General features: G+C 35.3%; 1 protein-coding gene across 1 annotated transcript in view; it reads right to left on the reverse strand.

Moving 5' to 3' along the window:
• Positions 1-295: 295 nt before the first annotated feature.
• The window catches only part of LOC125490822, a 28,931-nt gene continuing 5,703 nt past the window's right edge, over positions 296-23,523 (reverse strand). The window contains exons 3-5 of the mRNA XM_048631162.1: positions 3,435-3,624; positions 2,966-3,116; positions 296-427 (exon numbers count right to left, since the gene is read on the reverse strand). Coding sequence (XP_048487119.1) covers positions 296-427; positions 2,966-3,116; positions 3,435-3,624 — 473 coding nt within the window. The remainder of the gene's footprint in view (positions 428-2,965; positions 3,117-3,434; positions 3,625-23,523) is intronic.

Raw genomic sequence — 23,523 nt, forward strand, 5'->3', positions numbered from 1 at the left:
TGTAATTTTGCAATGTTTAGGGCCTGTTACACAATATCTCGATAATGGCTAACTATCGGATAAAAGACGTGCTGTCATTTTCTAAAAATAATGATAAAGTATGACAGCTTGTATTTTAACCAACAGGTAGCCATTACCCAGACATTGTGAAACAGGCCCTTAATATATTAATTATTATCAGAACTACATAAACTCTGGCTTGCAGTTACGGCGCATTTAGAGTCACTAGGTTTCTCAAATGGAACCTTTGTACATATATCAGGGGTTCCATTTTTGTGCCCTAAACTGTACAAAACTACCAGGACAACATAAACTCACCTGGCTTGCACTTGCCAGCGCGTGCGCAGTCGCAACTGCGGTTGTCGCACGCGCAGTCGCAGCTGTCCGCCGCGGCCGTCCACGGCGGCGCCACTGTCGCTGTGGGCATCTGGGGAGGTAAGAATGATTATACAGGGTGTTGCAAAATGGGTATACTACGCTGAAACCTACATGTGCAGCATGTTATATCTCAACCCAAAAATTAAATCAGAATATCTACATTCGCGAAAAAAAATTACATTCCCAATGGAAAAGTCACGTGACCAACAAAGTTTCTAAGGAAAATCATAAAAAAGCGCCTTTTTGCAATATCCTGTATTAAAGTTTATAATATGTTTGTTGAGATAACTTGGCATTAGGCCTATGTTAATTGCTGATGTGTCGTAGTGTTAACCCCAAATGATTCAAGCCCGAGCTAGCAAACACGAACTATGATTCTTAAAGGCCAGAGGTATCGGGTATTAGTCGTAGCTAGTTGTTTAGTACCCGCCTGATCAGTAATCAGTAGGCACGCAACGTCAAATGGTTGGCAGGGCACACTAACGTAGTGTATGTGTGCACACTAACGTTGTCTATGTGTGCATAAACGCAGAAATCGGTTTACACACCAGTAACAAACCACGCACGCACACACACACAGCAGCACAAACGAGTTTGCGCGTAGGCAAACGCCCGCCCGTATACCAGCTGTGACATAAAAATATCAACCGGTAGTGTTAGTTAAATAGTTATAAAATTGAAGTGTAGCAAAATTTCACTGCTTATGTCTATATACTTCGTAGCTCAATGGTAGAATGTTAGACTCACGAAACATAGGTCGTGAGTTCGAGTCCACTGATGGTTATTTTTATTTTACTTAATTCAAATTTTGCGTTATTTAAACGGGTCCGAACGTCACGTCACGTAAAATTAATTTATTTGAAACTGACAAATGACTACAAGCTGAATAGCTGTCAACTATTTCTCTTCGGCAAAAATATATGATTCGTTCTTCATTTGAGAATTAAAACCATTCTACCCTCATACAATATGAATAAACGAAATTTGTTTTTAGTTTTAGTGACAATTCACCTCTGCGTCTGCATAGTGATTCACTTTGTGATTTGTCAATTTAATTAATTACTCTTCGCAGTCACTATGGAAAGTCTTAACTAAAACTAAACCATGTTCAAAAAGGCGGAGATAATTGTATTTATATGAACAAAATATTACAATCAGTGAAATCGCAAGACGTTTAACGGTAAGTAACATAGAATTGCAAATATTTTATTTGACTGTTAGAATATTTGTATTTGTATATGCTAAGTATTTGTTTTTTTTGTTTGCAGAACTGTTCAATTTTATATGGGTTCACCGATACGCAGATTCGGGACATGTAGACAGTAGTCGTCTATACGGATGCATCACCACGCCATCGAGAAATCGTAGCTGCACATAGCGCTGATCCGTTCTGCAGCACCCGTTCTACGGCCACAACACATTATCTATCCTCTATCCCTACAATCCGTACGGGTTCACTTGCGTGCTGCTGGGTTGCGGTGTCGGAGGCCGGCGAAGAAAATTGCTCTAACCGATCAGCATCGTCGAAACAGAGTGCGTTTTGCGACTGACTATTTCAAACTTTGATTGGTGCAACAATGTTGTGATATTTAGTGATGAAAAGTCAGACAAGGATGGACGTAAGATATTATGGCGAAAAAGTGGTGAAAATTATAGTTATTGGGGTTAGCTCAGTAATTTTTATTTTTCCATTTGTATAAGATTTTTGTTATTTTGTTAAATACTTATCATTATTTACAATTATGGGTAAGCCAATGTGTTAATGATGTTATTGTTACTGAGGTGAGAATAAGTTATCTTATTTCTAGCTAATTAACATGTTGATTCATATAACTAATGACTTGCCTATTTACTTTAGTAAAACAGCCAGTCCATCCTTGTCTGATGTTTATTATGATTTAAAACTGCAAATTGAAATTTTTCCTTATTAATATAAACTACAACTATGTTTTAAAACGAAAAACAACAAAAACGTAACATCCTTAATGTTTATGTTACGGCAAGAATAAATTTGGTAATTTTAACACTTAATAACTTGTTTAATTTACTTTCTGTGTTGCTTTTATTCGTATATACTACAATACTATTATTAACCATCTTAAAAAATAAATTAAATTTATTAAAAAAACAAAAAAGGAATATTGTAAGTTCAGTGAGATTTGAACCACCATACCGATTCATGCAAGTCTTGTATCATACCAACTGAGCCATTCAATCTATTACAATGCCTTGCAAAATTTTGCTTCATATCATAAAAACAATGAATCATTGTCACTGGCACAACTACATGCTTACAATATCCGTGTGTGGCTTGCCCAGAACTAAATAATTACGTCGACGTCGCTGACACACACATACACTTCCTGCGTTAGTGTGCCCTGCCAACCATTTAACGTTGCCGTGTGTACTCCGTATGACATCATCGTTATATTTTAAGTTTAGAGCAATGGGAGTAGCGGTGATCTTGCCAATAAGGTGAATGCACTTTTGATTATAATGCATACTGCAATGGACCCAGACATCATTTGGTTTAGAAAATATGATAATGTGTTTTATGTTGTAAGATGACAACGCTGGATAATATTACCTTCTGCTCCAAGTTAGGCGCTAGAGTAGTGACAGTAGCCAGTCTCCGCACCTCGCCCACCAGGCCATCTTCAGAGTCAGATATCATGTTGAGGTCCGTCCGACTGATGCCGTCCTCTATGAGGTCTGCTAGGCCGTCTAGCTCTTTTGATCTGAAACAAGGCATACGTAGGTAAATGGGTCAGGTTTCTTTGGCCCAGACTGTACGGTTCTTAAAGCTTAGAGCCGCTTGAAGTCTGCCGCGTGGGCATGGGCACTATATAAAACTATCATTAGGATAAATTGTCATTAGTTTAACATTTATATCTTTACGGACGGGTCTCTAATGAGCGATCCGTATATTGGTCTAAGGTGATAAATCATCCTCTGCCTTTTATCCGTATTCAGACCGTATTATTATCGCATTTTTCTTAATTTTGCCGTCCCTGCACTCCTAGTACCCATTTCCCAAAAACTCTCATCTCACGTACCTTTCTCCCGTCCTCACGTACTCCTCAGGCTGCTCCGTGGCCTCAGTGACCGCGACCTCCTTGGCCGGCTGCACTCCTGGTACTTTCTTGGCCTCGGGCTCCAGGGCGGCAGAGATTGAGACATCTTTCTGGTACAACACGTCTTCTTCTGTGGCTAGCGTGCTATCTGAAGGCCGCGTTGCGTTCAGTTCTGCAAAAGAAGATAATTTATTGCATATGACTGTGTCTCATAATATTTTACCCAATATACAGGGAACTTTCTCAAATTCGGGATTAAATTGCAGTATAGTGATGCCAGATAAAGAAAGAATTTACAAATGGCTGTCGTCACTCGTTATTATGTAAGTGAATTAGTTACTTTTTGATGTAAATTAAGATAAGTCAAAAATTAACTGCTCCTATCAGAAAAGGCCTCATTTTCTATGTATACGGAGAAAAAACGGGGATAAGTAACGTCACTAAAAACTAAAGTGGGAGTAGGACGGAATACAGGCTTACGATTAGAGTGAGATAGAGAAAGAATCCGTCCGCCATTTTTTTACTGTTTCTTTATGTGATGTGCAGTCTGTAGGTATAATATTTATAATCACATTGATATGTTTACAGAATTACAAAACACAGTAAAACGATTGATTTCCCGAGTAATTTTCCGTCTAAACAACCCGTAATCCGTAATGCTGGCAAACACAACCATCCATCAGTGTCAGAAAACAGAATTGTTTTTGTTTACACTCCGGTTAGACATTTGATGTGGAGTTTTATCATCGGGATTTGTTTGTGAACTCACGGAATGAATCGATCGTCACGACTCGGCACACTTCAATTTGTCCACCGATCGTTCATATTGGCTTATTGTTCTAACCATAGAGCTGCTTAGATCAACAATATACGAACAAGATATATTGTATGTATCGGTATATTTGTATATATATTTATATAGGTTAATTAGGTATAATATTAAGTGACTTAGCTTTACTATTCTTTTCCTTTTTTTAATTCTTTTTTTTTGTACACCTTATTACCTATTTTTCCTGTACCTCCTGCGGGTTGACTGGCAGAAAATGCTTTTAGCGTTAAGTACACCCTTTGTACTTTTATTTGTAATATTTGTACAATAAAGAGTTAAATAATAATAATAACAAGATGGTGTGAGATATGAACATACAAAAATAAAGTAAAAAAATACCGCATTTTGTTTACTGTGAAACCTTTTTAAGTTCAACCATTGACCAATTAATAAAGTCACAAATCTTCTGACCAAACTAATTCAAAATAAGGGCTTAGTGATAGAAGTGGAGTGTTATTTGTCGATACTTCCTTTTGCACTGATACTCCATCTAATTAGTATTATAATACCGTGGCTCCGGTTAGATATTTGATGTGGAGTTTTATCATCGGGATTTGTTTGTGAACTGGCGTCGATTCGTCACGGCTGGGCAGACTTCGATTTGTCCACCGATCATTCATATTGGCTTATTGTTCTAACTTCTAACTATAAAGGGGTATACATATAAAGGTTATAACGTATACATATAGGGTGTTGTAAAAAAGAGTAGAATTTACTCGATAAAACCTCTTTGCAATCGCTTGAGTCGAGTCATAGATCGACATAAATGTCTGCCTCAAAGCTGCTCACTTGGATAGTAATTGAGAAAATACAAGTGAAAAGCGATGCCACTATTCTTAGTTTCATCCTGGCACGCAGATATCTGACCTAGCAAGGTTTTCAATATAGCTTTACTAAAATAGCAAATGTAATGTTAAATGGCAAATATAAAAAAATATATATTTACATAAATAAATAAAATATACATATTTTAATATGAAAGTGTAAGCGCCAGAGGTAGATACTTAACTCTTTTGCTAACTGTACAAGCGTACACAGAAACTTTGCTTTGTCTCTTTTGATTGCCGCACACAATGCAGAAAGCAGAAGCGAAATGTTTCGACGAAACAAACAAGCACAAATTGCATATGCATTCTGCTTTGACAAAATCGAGTGCTTTTAAACGACTCTGTATTTGTATATTCATACACTAGCGTTGTAAGGACGCGCGCAATCAAACCCAAGTATGATGTTAGAATGACGTTTATTTGTAGGGGGAAGTGTTGCCACACTACACCTTCCCCCTTTTCGAAAAAAAATGTTACATAAATCATTTTTTAATTTTCTATTTAAAAATTTGTTCTACTACTTAAGTCTTGTGAAAAAAAAAACCAAATTTAAAATAATATACATAGACAAACATGGTTATAGTTAAATTTACTTACAGCAATATTCATGGCTTAAACATTAAAGGTTATTAAAAGTATATATATGATGCATTTAAGTGTGAATAACGTCAAGATAATTTTAGTTATATTTATAGTGTACAAGTTAATACAATATTATTACCAAAATAACTATGATTTCATACATATCGATAACACCGTGGTAATTTAAAATATTTTATAGTAGGTATACCATTATATAGAGCCAAAACAACAAGAAACTATAATTTTGCTAAAAGTTTACATAATATTATAATGAATTTAAGTATGCAATATAGTAACAAGTATAGTATAATTTTCTGAGGATGAATATTTTATTTTGAATACAATTTTAGTTATTTATATCCTAATGCATACCAAGTTTAATTTAAATTTCGTTCTTTCACCAAGGTAACTAATATCTATTGCTTATACAGAAATACTTACTTATGAATTGTATAATATTCAGAAAACCTAAAATTTATAATAATAAAGATAGAGAAGTTCGGTTTTTTGTAGCACTGAAGACACAAAACAATTTTACCTATACTTGACAATCTTGACATCATAAGTTTTTTTTTTTTTATATTGATTACCTACTTTAATATATTTTATCTATAGATATGTACTTAGGCACTATAGGATGATTAAGTTTTTACTTCTTTCGTAGTCAAATATTTATCTGCCACTTTATCTTTTAACAACTCAAATTAGGTAATACACAGTACCTCAACAGTACCTATTTTCGTATGACATTTGAAACCAATAAATGAAAAATATTTAAAATTATGTATGTTATTACTGTTATTATTATTAGATATTCATCATGTTGAATGAAGGAAGTCATAATCAGAAGCAAGCACAGCTTAAAACATCATCTAATTAAGAATATATAAAATATACGAATGATTATACATTTGTAACTTAAACTACTTATAACGTAATGTTGACGCATTGTTGACGACTCGCTTATTGATAATTTATTACCCCATAATTAATGTATTTATTATTTAAAAATCTTTTATTTTATTACATCTTTATAGCTGTATAGGTACCCTTAAAATGTATACTCCAAACATATTTTTAGATTTAATAATAAAATTTCAATAAGTATTTATATTAATTATTTCAAGTTATTTAGTTTCAATATTATTAAAACTCCGTACATACTTGTTCTACAAGAAACTCATTTAACACAAGTTATGTCCAGCTAAAATTCAAAATTATCTAATGATTATAGGAGGATTTGTCCTTGACTGTACTTGTAAATATATTTAAATGTAAATTATTAGTTTATACCTATATGATTTATTTACTACATCATGATTAAAACTTTCTCTTGTCTCCTTTTTTTTTACCAAACTGACGTAAGTTATTAATTTAACCATTATATTTTTTTATTTCTATAGATATTTCTTTTTTTTTATATTTATTTAGACATTTACTATATTTTATTTATTTTTGCGTATATTTCTCATCATTCATATTCATTTATTTTCCTATTTACCTTTATTCATTTATTTATACTTAATTTCATTTATTTTGCTTATTTATTTCATTCATATTCTTTTATTTTCAAAGTCATCTTTTTATTATTTATTTATACTTTTATCATTTCACACACATACATTTACGAAAGGTACATATAATGATTTCCACTCTTTGGTGGGCCAGCGCTGGTCTTCATTATTTATTTATATATTTATCTGTAGGGTACGCAAAACAACGAGAGTCGACTCTATAATAATTATAATATAAAAAAAACACATGTTCCATAAATATTACAAGGGCACATTTAAACTAGCTCTACTCTTAGGCAATTCCAAAATTCTTCACGGAGGGTTCTCGACCGCACTATGATCAGAAATAAGGACGTGACACCTTGTTGTACCCTACCATATGTACCTTAGATGACTTTGCTATTAACTATTTATTTATATAAGTCCTCTGACCATACGTAATCGCTAATTATCTTGGTAATTGCGCTCTGTATGTCCCTTACTCATATTTCCTTCTTTATAATACTCATGTCCTTTAGAATCCTTCGACCAATAAAATATTGTTAACGCTTGGGTGATCAGTCCAATTGTTTATCAACGTCTTAGAGATCAAAGTATCCTCAACCATACATTTCTCACGTGCACATGAGCTACTGAACCTTCATACATTACCATATATTCTTTATCATTGCTTACTCATGATCATTTTCACCATAATTCATACTCACTTCTCAAACGAGTACTAACCAAGCTTTATACATAAACATCGACACCTATACCCTTCGCTTATCTACATACGACGACGACAAGACGATTCGTACCTAATCATCATTTCTTGGAACGACAAAAAGATCTTTAATACTACATCCAGCCGTGTCTTTGTTCGCAAAATAAACTTTATATTTTACTTATCTTTCTTCTATTACGATTTTGTTTTCTTTTTAAACCATAATGTTTACGTAACAATATCTAATATTTATTTATTATATTTTTATTATTTACATTCCAAACGTCATAATTTTTATTTATGGGTACCTAAGTTTAAAATCAGTAACTATTTTTCGAAATCATTTATCGTAATCTAACTCTGGTACGTAGTTATATTTTTATTAGTTTACTAAATTTATTTATTATTTATTTATCTATATTCTGTAGTGACGTACGTGTCTTTTCGAGATACTGTACATTTTAATAATACGTGTTGAAATTTATGTTGATACTGGAACTTCATTATACTGTTGAGATATATTTTAATATTCGATTTATCAATATGGTTCGGGCATTACATTATTTTAATTTAGTGAAAAAATTACAGGTCAGGTTTCTCTGAATCTAACTGTACTTAAGTAGGTGTATTTTTATCATCAGTTATAATTTTTCTATATTGTATTCAATTATCTCACGCGTTGAATTTTTGACTACTGCATGTTTCTATTTTGTTATTCTGATATTATAATGAATGATATTACATCCAAAAATGATAACTTTAAGTATTTTAGACCTGTTAAAACTATAGCTTAAATGTTGCATCGAGACATGACATGGTTTCCCAATATGCATGATCATCTGGCTCCTCACTGCATGCGCGGCGGATCGAAATACGATATCTGTTGAGCGTGTGACCATTTTTGTGAGAAGTATGTTTTTGTTATATGGATTCAAATATGTAATTGAACTTTGATACGATATTTTTATACTTAATAAGAAAATGGGGAAAAATACTATCGGGTTATTGCGTTGCAAGACTATGACAAACTCTTTATTACTGCACAAGGTAAAATCTAATACAAGAAAAATTGTTATGACGGGTTTAAAAAAAATCTAATTACTGATAAAATACATATAGTTTTTGATTAAGTATGGTTAAACGTACTCATACATACGTAGGTATGAAATAAGTAATTACGCGGGATTAACTTTATTACTAGAATTAAAATATTAAGATTTGTATTTATTGAATTGCATATTTACGTACTATTAATTTTATTTGACCAATATCTGGTTCATAGTGGATTATTTAATTAATTGATTTTTATTTTTCTATTTCACTTTTTATTTGTTTAAGTATTTATAATTGTAAATTAAGTGTAATAAAATATTATATTTATTATTTCTTATCTTCGTATCTATAATATTATGTGATTTAATAAATGAATAGCGGTTTAATTTTTAAATGCAAATAATCAATTTAAATATAGCTAAAAAAATGGCTAGTCAAGGAATGTTTTTATAGACTAAAAGTTTTTATAGTACCAAAGAACATTTTGAATTTAAGTGATTAAGTAAGTAAATAGGAAATTGTGCAATGCATTGAATTTGTAATTTGGATTATTTTATATTTTAAACAAAAATGTATCTATTTAAGTATATAATTTAATTTATTGTAATTTGATTAGGTTAGCAGTTTAATTTTGAAATTTGAATAGTACTTTAACGGAATTTAGACATTTTAAATTAAAAAAATATTTTCGTACAAATTATAAAAAATAAGTTAAGATTTTCTATTATTATATATATTTTATTATTTGGTAATTTTATGAGTTCCATTATTTATCGGTATCAATATGTTTATCTTTTAGAAATCAAAATATTTTTTTTTTTTAATATTCAAACCAAAGTCTTTTTTTTTTCGAAAAAATGAAATTTTGCATGTAGGTAGGTACTCTAAACCTGTAAAATAAAATATCCTGAAATGAAATATAATATTATGTAGGTAATATAACAATTGACAATAAGTATCGACACGCACGATAAGTATTTGATTTTCTTATAATTTTTACTAGATTTACTTGATGAAATTACCTAGTCGTCAACAAGCGTCAATAACTAATTACATATATCTTTTCCCAAAGAAAATAAACATGCAACAATTTATAACTGAATTACTAATATTAATACTTTAGAACTGAATTACTATTTAAGCATTCGAATACTATTTATTCTTACTGAAATATTTATGTATTCATCTTCTACATAAAATTACAAAAATACTTTACTTATATTTTGACAACAATAACTTTACGAATTTAACGAATTTAACTGAAAAAATGTAAATCAACTCAAAAAAAAAGAATTTAAATAATTTGCAAACCTGAATTTCTAAGTAGTTAATATGCCGAAAAAAAATATATATAAATTCCTCATCTGGGTGGCGCGGCGGTCGAACTTGCGGGGATCCAACTGTGGGCGCGTCCAGCTCCTCGCGTCCCTCTGGGCAGCATCAGGCAGCAGCATCCTCCTCCAGCCTCGCAGCTGTAGCTCGGAGGACATCCTCTGCTACCCGACTCGCACACTCCCAGCGCCTTCTCCTCAACAGCCAATTTGTCTCCCGGCGCCATCCATTTTTATTTATTTTTGTAGATCGATTTTGGTTTTTTAAATTTATTACTATAAAATTATGTATGTTTATTTTCTTGGTATATTGATATAATTAACGCATGATTATATGTACGAGTATTAGATTTGATTAGTCCTTTATATATGTATTTTAATTGTCCATTTTTCACATTATCACTTTTTACCACTTTAGTTCATTTTTTATTTTTATATATTTTTAATTTAATATGTGGTCCGCCGGCACTGCCACGGAGGCAGGCCGGCTGGCACGGTCGCCATGTAAGGACGCGCGCAATCAAACCCAAGTATGATGTTAGAATGACGTTTATTTGTAGGGGGAAGTGTTGCCACACTACAGCGTTTCCTGGGACCTACAAATATAAATAAATGTTTTTTTCATGGGAATTCCGGGGTCAAATTTTATCATTTTTGCGATCATATTGTTGTCCCACAATAAAAGCTGGTCAGTATTGTCACCTAGCATAGATAACTGTAACGCCATCATAAAATTTACTCTTTATAGTGGGCGTTGCAACAGTTGTGTAGCCCAAATGGAGTTTTTATAAAAGGTTCCGCCTTTTCAAATTAGTAAAATAAAAACTCTAATCGCCATATCAAAAGTTACGTAACTAACTAAGTTTCTATGGCGAAGTTTTTTTGAACCTGGCAACCCTACGAACCGGGTGTCAAAAAAACCAGCTGATTTAATTTATTTTAATATTACTAAATTTAATGTCTAATTACGTTTAAAACTAGTGTTAACTTAAAGAATATAGTGTTATACAGCTGTGCAAATGAAGACAAGCCTTCAAACCCTGAAATAAAACACTTACGGGACTCGGATATTTGAAGCAGCGGCACCTGTCAAAGTTCGAATTTGCCAACGGATATCTATCAGGGGAGTATTGTTAAAATTACATATTTTTACTAGTATTACTCATTTAAAATCATAATCACTAAATTATTTAATCATTATTCATTAGTTTGCTGCATACGTGAAATGTTTTTCACACTTCCTTAACCCACTTTTAGACTTTGTCATTTTCAAACTCTGTTGTTTTCATTTCTAATTTTCAAACTTTCTATTAGCTTTTGTATCCCTTATTCCCTATTATTACTATACCATAGTCTCCACCTACTTAATTGCTATTAGTATTAGTACTTCATTGAATAATGATCAAGTGATTGTTTTTTTTGGCTTAAAGTTTACATAATTCTAAGTCAATAATACCACTGAGTACCTATTCATTTAAGTAACATATTATGCATATTACTCCCTCCCCACCCATAGTTTGTGTTCATGACTACATTGTATATTATAACTAACAAATAAGTTACCTTTTGATCATTTTTACATAGACTTACAATATATCAAGTTTTGATTGGTTTGATCAAGTTATACCTAAAGAGGGTTATTTTGTATATATCTTGGATAAACATCCTCTCAATTCTACCTATCAACATACTAACGGGTAACCCCGGGTGGTTTCAGACATGTCGAGGATGACGACCCGGAAGGTGCAGAGCCGTGACCTGGAGATCCAGCTGAGGACAGCTTTGGAGGATCTCAAGGCATCTCGTGACCTCTCAAGCCAACTGATGGCAGAGCGGGAGGACAATGAAAAGGAATTTGATTCCGTTTTAAAAAAGAACTCGGACTTAAAGAATGACATAGCTGAAATGGACATCCAATACCAAGACTTGCAAGGCAAATGTGATGAGCTACAGATTGTACTTAGATCATACAAAGAGTGTCAGGATTTACATGAAGCTGCCTTGTCTAAGATCTATAGCCTAGAGCAGCAATTGGCTGAAGCACACGCAGAGATCCAGCAAATAAATGAAGCACATGCAAGCGAGGAAACAGATAAGACAATGGCATTGTACGATGAATTAGTCACCCTACACCCCACCCCTATGCCAACAATAGACCTCACAACTCCAAGAAAATCAAACAATATCACAGGTGCAAACAGGCTTAAAAAATATATTAAAATAAAGAAATATATCAGGAAGTCTGAGCGAGCATTGAAAAAGCATAAGACGCACCTTCCATTGACAAAGGATAGAGTGAGACTTCAACTACTGGTGAATAAATATGAACAAGAGATGTCAGACTACAACCAGAAGCTCGCAGACAACAACCAGGAGTGCGAGTTCAACATTGCCATGCTACAGTCTAGGCTGGCCACACTGAAGTCTGCCCTAGAACAGAGAACTCTGGAATACGAAAACCAGCTGCTGGTGCTGAGTAGTGTGGGCTTAGTTCGGGTTGAGATGCTGCCGGAGAAGTCTTCACCTGCTGAAGCCACCACCGCATCTCCGGAGGCCACCACCACCACCTCGGAGGCCACAAACAGCATCCCGCTGGCCACCACTGGACTCTCGGGGACCACCACCATCCTCCCGAGGGCCACCACCACCTCGGAGGCCAAAAACAGCATCCCGCTGGCCACCACTGGACTCTCGGGGACCACCACCATCCTCCCAAGGGCCACCACCACCTCGGAGGCCACAAACAGCATCCTGTTGGCCACCACTGGACTCTCGGGGATCACCACCAGACTCTCGGGGACCACCACCATCCTCCCGAGGGCCACCACCATCCTCCCGAGGGCCACCACCAGCCTCCCGACGGCCACGCCATCCTCAAGGGTCATCCAGAGTAAATCGGCTACAGCAGATGTTTTTCCGACCTCCAATAATAAATTACATAGGATACCCACCTATGCTCAGGCAGCTAGTAGAATAGTAGGTAATAAGCAGTTACCTAAGATGTCACCCACTTACTTGACAAGGCTTACTACTGATACAAGTAGTAGCAGTTCAGCCAAGGATTACAGCACAGTTGTATACTCCGATAGGCTTGGCAAGGATTTCGGGCACATGTTGGGTAATCATGTAACTGGAAATGTTGTTAATCATTGCTACCCAGAACTTTCATTCGCACAAATAGTACAACTGATTTCAGAGAGGTCGTACACCGAAAAAACTACTATATTAATTATGGTGGGAAATAGTTTAGGTATGTCAAATTCTGATATAAATAGAAGTTTTGCTATATTAGAAAGCATTCCTGCAAAACATATATTTGTTTGTGCATTTCCTTATTCTTGCACACTGCCTGACAAATACAATTATATGACATGTAGCCTAAATAAAAATATGTACAATGCGTGTTATAAATCTGACTGTATCAATTTCTTTGATACTAATTTGTATGTAGATAATTTTAAGTTGACCTGGGACAGTTTATTTCTGTCCTTAAATCAGAAACGACGTTTAGCTACAGAAGTAGCTCCTCTTATTAACTCAGTTATAAGCATTATAACGAAGAAAACTTGTGTCCCTATTGACACCGTCAGTAGTAATACTGAAAATAGTACAGTAGATTTAAATTAGATTTTCAGACAACGGGAGAGCATCATAGCGTTGATATAAAGATTGATTCAGTTCACTGCTCTCTCGGCTCAAAACTATCGAAGGACAAGACATTTAAGAATGAATTTAAATTGGTACATCAGAATATTCAGAGTCTTTCTTCTAAATTGTTAGAAATAGAACTATTTTCGGAAAAATTTAACATTGATTGTTTATGTATCACAGAACATTGGTTAGACGAGAATAAAATGATGTTCCAATTAAAAAATTACAAACTTATAAGCTGTTTTAACAGAAATATCAACGAGCATGGTGGGTCACTTATATTTCTTAAAGAAAATTGTAAATGTAAAGAACGAAAGGATATAGTTGCTCTTTCTGTTAAACACCATATAGAAATTTCATGTGCAGAGCTTAATAAGTATATAATAGTATGTACCTACAGGCCACCTACTGGTGATTTTATTACCTTTGAGACTGTCATGGAGGATGTTCTAAGGTTAGCTTCCAATAGTAAAAAGGAAGTAATAGTGTGTGGTGACTTTAATGTTGACCTATTAGGTGACTCTCCTAATAGGTCGAAATTGTTGTTACTTTTTAAATCATTTAATCTTTTTAATGTTTTTCTGGAACCAACTAGAATTACACCCACGTCAGCCACTTGTCTAGATAACATATTCTGTAACTGTGAGTTTAAAGACAGTAGTGTGATTAATTGCCTGAGGTCAGACCACAGTGGGCAGACCATTACCTTAGTAAACACTGACAAGACAAATAAAACTAAGGTGAGATGCAGACCGATTACTACAAAGAAAATTGACAATTACTTGAAGAAACTAGACGAAAAACTTCCGAATGTTAAATTAGATTGCAATTCTAATGAGATGTATAGTAACTTGTTTAAGATAATAGCTGATGAGTTTGAGAGTAATTTTGAAACGAAGGAAGTTTTGATTGACAATAAAATTAAATTTTGTGACTGGGCTACAGAGGGTATTCGCAAAAGCAGGGCGACATTATATGATCTGTTTGAGATGAAAACATTCATACTTCGACCTGACTTTCAATCTTATGTGAAGAAATATAGCAAGATGTATAAATGTGTCTGTCACTGTGCGAAGACAATTTTTATTAATAACAAGATTAAAGACTCTGCTAACAAATCTAAGGCCGTTTGGACTATTATTAATAACGAAACGGGGAAGAATCGAACACGCGAGACAAATTTATCTTTGAAGGTAGGCAATGACATTATAACATCGAATGATGCGGTGGCGAGGGTCTTTGAAGAGTTTTTTACGAACATTCCTTTAGAGACTACGTGTAACCTAGATTCTTCGGCTGCAGCAGCTGAAACCCTGACGAAGGAGAACGCACCTTCAACCGATAAGGAATTTAAATTCAGATATATTAATACATTAACTATTATAAAAACATTTAAGTCATTAAATATGAAGAAAACTGAAGACTTGTGGGGAATGTCAGTTAAATTTGTTCTTTCTATTATTAATAAAATCGCCCCAATTTTGGCTAACATCTTTAATAAATGTATCGCTGAAGGTGTGTTCCCAGATCTTATGAAATTTAGTAAAATTATACCTCTGTTCAAAAGTGGGGATATGGAGGACCCTGCAAATTTCAGGCCTGTCTCGGTTCTTCCAGTTTTGAGTAAAATATTTGAGAGGGTCATACTCAGTCAGATGCTTTTGCATTTCAATGATGCTCGATTGTTTCATAGCCAGCAGTATGGTTTTACAAAAGGCAAATCAACAGCCGATGCCGGTACTGCGTTGATAAAGCACATATTTGACGCCTGGGAAGACCATCACGATGCTATTGGAGTCTTCTGTGATCTGTCGAAGGCGTTTGATTGTGTAGACCATCAGACTTTAATTTCGAAACTTAGATACTATGGAATAGGAGGAAAGGCTTTAGATTTGATATCTTCATATTTAGACAAGAGACAACAAAGGGTCGATATTAACAATACTAAATCACAGGGGGCTCATGTAAAAATAGGCGTCCCTCAAGGATCTATTCTAGGACCATTTTTATTCCTCATTTATATTAATGACTTGCCTTTTATGGTTGAAAAATTGACTAATATAGTTTTATTTGCTGACGATACTTCTTTGCTTTTTAAATTTAAAAGAAGAGAAAATAATTTTAATGAATTTAATTCAATTCTATCTGACATACACGATTGGTTTACCGTTAATAATCTTCTATTGAATTCTAAGAAAACGAAATGTATTAAATTTACACTGCCGAATGTTACACAATGCGATACTAACATTATTCTAGATGGGAATAAATTGGACCTAGTTAATGATACTGTCTTTCTTGGGATGACTATAGATTCAAAGTTACAGTGGGGACCTCACATTGAAAAATTGTCTGGAAGGTTGAGCTCCGCAGCTTTTGCTGTACGGAAAATTAGACAGCTGACCGACGTTGAAACCGCCAGATTAGTTTACTTTAGTTATTTCCACAGCTTATTATCGTATGGCATTTTGCTTTGGGGTAGAGCAGCTGATATTGAAACTATATTTGTATTACAGAAAAGAGCCATCCGCTCTATATACAAACTTGGTTCCAGGGATTCATTGAGAGAACTATTTAAAGAAATTAACATCCTTACAGTTCCATGTCAGTTCATTTTTTCCAATTTAATGTATGTACGAAAGAATATTTCAACTTTTGATACAATTGGCAGTAATCATGACATTAATACTAGGAACAAGCATAAGCTGGCTTTTCCAGCGATGCGTCTGGCGAAAGTTAATAAATCGTTTTTAGGGTACTGTATTAGATTTTATAATAAGCTTCCAGCAGAAGTTGCTCAAATGCCAGAGAATAAGTTTAAGTGTTACATTAAAGAGAAACTCAGTAAAAAAGCTTATTATAAAATTGATGATTACTTAGAGGACGTTAATGCATGGCTGTGATAAGTAGTTAGCTCTGCTCATATTATTATAATAATAATTATTAAGCTTATATGTATTGTATACCAACTAGTTTTAAGTCTTTTTTTTGAAAAGATGGCTCAGGAGTTTCTTGCCTCCGTTCTTCTCCTTAGACAGAAAGAGCCCCCCCTTATCCAAACGGAGAGTAATTTGTAAAAATTGACGTTCATCAGAAAATTTTATATTTGTACGATGAATAAAAAAATTTGAGTTTGAGTTTGAGTTTGAAGCAAAAAACATTTTTGCAAATTCAAACGTCGTAAATCAAGAGTTGTTCAGTATGAAACTTTGAGGCACCCTTTTCCGCCTATATTACACGTTTAAATCTGAATATCCTGTATATCAGCGGGGAAAAGGTAAACATGACTAACACCCGGTTTCAGAATAGAGTATTCAAGAAAATCTCAGTAGAGATTTGCTCAATGGTTGAGTAGATACTTAGGTTTTCTACGTTTCACAAGTCGAACATAGTTTTTATCAAACCGTACTTAGCTAAGTATTTAAACAAGGTGCCTCTAAGCACGACTTTACGTTTCATTATATGTACAAAAAACCGGTTTTAATCGATAAAACTATTGTATAGGATTTTTGTTAAAAAATATTGACGAATTTAATTTCAAATACGTGAAATTATTAAAAGAATTATCTATTTATAATATATTAGGCCATAATGTTATAAATTCAGATATTTCTTTTAATTTCGAATCACCAGGATAGACAACGGAACGCATTTCAAAATCCAATCTGTGAAATTCGAAATGTCCAGTGGCGGATTTACAAATTTGCCGCCCGTAGGCCATTAATATTTTGCCGCCCCTACTGACTTTTGAAATTCAATACGTTAGTTTAATTCCGTTATTAGTACGAATGTGAACTTAATCATATTTCTGTCGTTTAATTAGATTACTTTTGCAATCCGCTAGTTATGTACTGAAGAGTTTAATGTTAACCTAAAAAATTAATTTGACAGGCAAATAAAAAACCCGTAAAAAGACTTTAAACCGTAAAACATCTGTAACTTTTAAAAATCGGTTTTCATCAAACTTATTGTCTAAGAACACTCTCCCGTAGAACACATGTGATACAAAAAAAACTAAATCGGTTCATTCGTTCAGCCCCCCTACTCTTGAAAGGCAATGTATTGCGTCTGTCTTTCGTTGTCAACATTTAAAAAATCATAACTTCTCTTCAAAAGCGTTTTTACAAAGGGGCCATCCATTAATCACGTGAGGTCATTTTTCTCATTTTTTGACCCCCCCTCCCCCCTGGTAATATTCGGTGAGGTTTGGGACCCCCCCCACCCCCCTGGATCACGTGTATTTTTTTGGAAATCTATGTAAAGGCTATTTTTGACTAGAAAAAATAATAAATATGTGGGGACATTGACAGATGAAAATGGCAATGAACAAGGAGGAAGGGATAAAGTCATTAAAATTTGTACTTCATTTTATAAAGCCCTTTACTCAGATCCCGCCAAAAATAATAATACAAATTTAGATTCAGGTAAAACATACTCCCGCCCCGACTCTATCCCATTTATAACAGGTTTTGAGGTTCATCGCGCCATTATGAGCCTCAAATGTGACAAAAGCCCAGGAGATGACGGAATCACCTCAGATCTGTTAAGAGTGGGGAAGTCGGTCTTAATACCCCATATAGCAAATCTGTGCAATATTATATTGACGACTGGAAAAGTTCCGAAAAAGCTATGCCATTCTAATATAGTATTACTTCACAAGAAGGGAGATAAATCCGATATTGGTAACTACAGACCTATCAGCCTGATATCCCACATTTACAAAATTTTTATAAAAATAATAGAAAGTCGCATTTCCCACATACTGGACGCAAATCAACCGCCTGAACAAGCTGGATTCCGACCCAACTTTTCCACCACAGATCATCTCCACACCCTTAACCAGATAGTTGAAAAGTGTTCCGAATACCACACACCTTTATATTTAGCCTTTGTAGATTACAGTAAAGCTTTCGACAGTCTATCTCATTCTTCAATTTTCGAAGCTCTAGAAAATCAAAAAATTCCCAACACATATATAGACCTCATCAAAATCATTTATCAAAATAGCACGGCAAAAATAAAATTACAGTCACCTGGACCACTTTTTGACATAGAAAAAGGCGTGAAACAGGGAGATCCGCTATCTCCAAAGCTATTTACCTGCACGCTCGAAGAGGTATTCAGAAAGCTCGCGGTTTCATGGGAAAGCAAAGGTATCGACATCGGTGGCAGAAGATTAACCAATCTTCGCTTCGCCGATGATATCGTGCTGTTTTCCCCGTCGGCATCAACACTCGAACGCATGCTGCAAGATCTCAGCACGGCAAGCCTTCAAGTCGGATTGTCGATGAATCGGTCCAAAACGAAGATCATGTCTAACAGCGTGAAACATAGGGTCACGGTAGACGGTCAGGATATACAATATGTCAACGAGTACATTTACTTAGGCCAGCTAGTCTCATTTGAAAACAGGCAAGACAAGGAGATCGATAGACGCATCGATAACGCCTGGAAGAGCTACTGGTCTATGAAGCAGCTGATGAAGGGCAACCTTCCACTGTCACTCAAGCGCAAACTCGTTGACATGTGTATCTTGCCCGTCCTAACCTACGGCGCACAGACATGGTCACTGACCGAACATCAAAAGACCAGACTGAAGGTCTGCCAAAGAGCGATGGAGCGTAGTATTCTAGGTGTAAAATTGACAGACCGTGTCAGGAACACCGCACTACGCTCCCAAACCCGCATAATCGATGTTGGTGTCGAGACCGCGAAGCTCAAATGGAACTGGGCCGGCCACGTCTGCCGAATGCACCCGGACCGGTGGGCCAAGATAGCGACCGAGTGGGTGCCGGGCGACGGGCGCCGGCGGAGAGGCAGGCCGAGAAGGAGGTGGCGGGACGACCTCGTCAAATATTTGCCGGATTGGGAGGTAGCCGCATTGGATCGGGAGAAGTGGAAAATTAAAGGGGAGGTCTTTGCCCAGCAGTGGGAAAACACATAGACTATTAAAAAAAAATAAAAAAAAAAATGTGGGGACATCTCACACACGGCCATCCAACCCCAAGCTAGGCTGAGCCTGTGTTATGGGTATCGGACAGCTGATATATCTACACAAATACATAGATACAAATGTATCGAAAATTGCGTTTTGAATTGGAAAACATTTTATAATGTGTATTTGCAATAAAATTTATTATTGTAGAAAATTTTGCGCCGTTCAAAATTTCGGTTCAGAAATACCTAGCGCTTTTTGTCAAAAAATTAATACACGTGATGTCTAACAAGACCCCCCCTCCCCCCTCGTGATGTTTCGAGAGGTTTTCCGTACCCCCTCCAAGGAGGGGGGGCCTTTGAGCCTCACGTGATTAATGGACGGCCCCAAAGACTAAAAATACTTATGTAATCAGCTAGGTAATGCCTATTTTAAGAACCTAGAAACAAGAATATAATGCATACAATTTAGAAGTTATTTTACAAAAACGCCAAAAGACTTTTTTGGCCAAAATCTAAATGTTGCCAACGCAAGACAGACGCAATACATTGCCTTTCAAGAGTAGGGGGGCAGCGGTGTGCAATGCGAAGTGCTATCCAAGTTTGGATAAATAATAGTATGCTACAAATTCTGTTTTCGCAGTGACAAAGATAGATAGTATGTAATGATCCAGGATCCGGTTTTATCGAAATATTACAAAGCGTTTATTAATCGTTTTCGTATTTTATAATAGTAATTTATACATGGATGGTACAGATGATACACGTATAATTAATTATTAAAAAAACTACTTATTTGCCAAATTTGCCGCCCCTCTCAATCTGCCGCCCTAGGCACTGGCCTTTTTGGCCTATAGGTAAATCCGCCACTGGAAATGTCATTGTCATTTCATTGTCAATCAATCAAATCTATTGTCATTTCATAAATATTCATCTTCAAAACCAAATATAATCTTGTGTATTTTACCATAGTTATCCATTAAATTAAATTAAAGGATTCTAACCAAATATTAAAATGGAAAGGAAAATAATAATTAGTTAGTTCAGTGACTGGACCCAGTGAGCAACCAAGTAGAGCACTGACTTGGTAGCCCCGTGTGAATGCTGGAATAAATAACGACAACTGCCTTCCCTCAACTCGGATCTGTGTGGGACTCCAACATGCTCAAGCGTTGCGTAAAAACCCCTCTTCAACTCCGTGGTCAAGTCGCTTCTGCTGTTTGATTGTGACTAAGGGATCGATGAACCAACTACATATCGAGTAAGAAGTCGCATGGCGAATTGGAGATTGATCGGCCACACTATCAGAAGGGACGCACCACCGCAGACACGGTCGCCTCGTGCACATATGGCGGCGTACAGTCGACGGCGAGCTGCGAGCGCAAGGCCTGAGCTGGAAGGAGGCCAGAGCGGTTGCTAAGGACCGGACGGCGTGGCGCACTCCCGCGAAGACCCTCTGTACCACCAGGGTACCTTAGAACAACAACAACAACAACAAATCAAACCCGGAGCATTATTTTGATTTCTAAGTAATTACTGTGATTTTTGTTGTTTCCTGATAAAATATATTATTAATTAAAGAATATAAAAGTTTAAACAAATATTTTTATTTATAGCCATGAAATCTAATATAAGTCCTTACATTCATAAATATTTAATATGTCTCCACCAGTGCTGTTCTTACATGGTTCTTACAGCATATTCTTCTTGTTTTCAAAACTTTGCAGTTCTTGAGGCAAAGGCTGCACAGCATATGGTTCCTCTTCTATTTCATTGTCCAGAACCACAAGTATAATCGTCTAGTTCTAGAGCCATGTTGTGCAACATCTCATAATGCCCTTGTGCCCTTCTGCAATTTGAGTTGCATTCCATAATGTAGATATGGGAATCTTCTCTTTAGCACCACAAAGCATCACTCAATGGTGATTCTTGTTGGGTTCTGGGGCTCTATTAAATGCTTCTTGTGACGGTATGGCATTTATGAATGGTGTTATAAGATAAGATTAACGAAGTATCGTCACTGGACATTGTACAGCAAACAAAACTCTTGTATAATACTTGATATTTCACAATAATCACGAGTAAAAATATTTGATTAAGGTTTAAGTAGCCAAAATTGGTTACTTAAATTTGACAGACTCAACTTTGAGCAAGTACGGTTTGAGCGCTGTCAAACGCGCTGTGAAACGCATTTTTGTCGCTAAGCATGAAGTTAAGCATGCCAACTGTCAAATTTGAGATTTCTCAAGCTCTGCTGCTCAAACCAAACTCAATCATAAGAAATCTCAATTCAGAAACAGAAATTTAATAAGTATGAACTTAAGTAGGCTTTGAGAACGACTCAACCTCAAATACTCAGTTGCGAAACCGAGGGTAAGTGACATTTATTTTAGACAATGCAACCTACCCTACCTACATTGCTAAACCCGGAAAAAATCACTGATTTTATAAATGTATAGAAATCATTGTCGAAAAAAATGCGCTTGGCTATTTTTTTCCTTTCCACCGTTGAATGTACCTTGACTATGACGATTTCTCTATACGAGACACATCTGTACCACACAAGTGAATCTTGTGGCTAATCACGTCTCTTGACTCTAGCATCCTAAGGCTCAAATTCCAACCACCGAAATTGCAACTCTTGCTCTCGAGATCTCTTCCTTTGAACAGAACTATCTAGAATCTAGAACATTGAGTGCGCTTTGGTTCAATCACTTCAGATGTTGCACAATTCGTTTGAAAGCCGCCTCAAAGTGAACTAGGGTTACTCTGGGTTAACCTACTATGATGCTACAGCTACCGTAGAATATAATAGAATAGAATAGAATATTGCTTTATTGAACACCACATAAATCAGAAATAATACTTATAGACTAGAACTAATGTACAATAGGCGGCCTATCGCTGAGAGCGATCTCTTACAGGCAACCTTATATATTGCAGAAGCAAAGTGTCAAATTAAAGACCGTACCACCACCGACACATTAGATATTTTAATAATAATCCAGTTGTTAGATGTTTGACAGATACAAGTTACGTCAGATTTGATAAGCGAGCGACGCTAATAAAGGACTGTTTATGGCTAATGTTCGGTGGTGGCTACCCCACAGCACTAATTTACTAAATTGACTAACCTTCCCAAAGAAACATAATTCATAAATTACCATTTTGTTTTTAAATAAGTGGTACCTACTATGATTATTTCTGTGAAATTTGGTATTGAATTTTATGTATCGAATGTGTTCAGTTTGACCATTTAATCTTGTGATTTAATATAATGGGGGCATGTCATTTACCACCTATATACCTACACAATTTCAGCCTTAAATCTGTGCTAAACTCGACCCTGTTACCTTGCACTAGATGCGGGTATGCATTGGATGTGCTTGCACTAATATTCAAGAATTCGGAGTAGAGGCGCCCCAATGGCTTAAGAAAATTCGATTTTACAAAGCTTTGATGCGATTTCACGGGCTTTTAAGTCTCTAAAGTAGATTTTGCACTTAGAAGCTAAACGTTTTGGAGTAAAATCGATACTTTTAGGTTATTGAAATAATTGTGTTAAGTGGGGAGGTTCCTATTAATAACATTACATATTAAAATGGTTGGCTTCCAAGTGGGTCAGTATAGATTTTGATAATACA

The sequence above is a fragment of the Plutella xylostella genome, chromosome 28 (assembly GCF_932276165.1).
Source record: "Plutella xylostella chromosome 28, ilPluXylo3.1, whole genome shotgun sequence".
Lineage (NCBI taxonomy): Eukaryota > Metazoa > Arthropoda > Insecta > Lepidoptera > Plutellidae > Plutella > Plutella xylostella.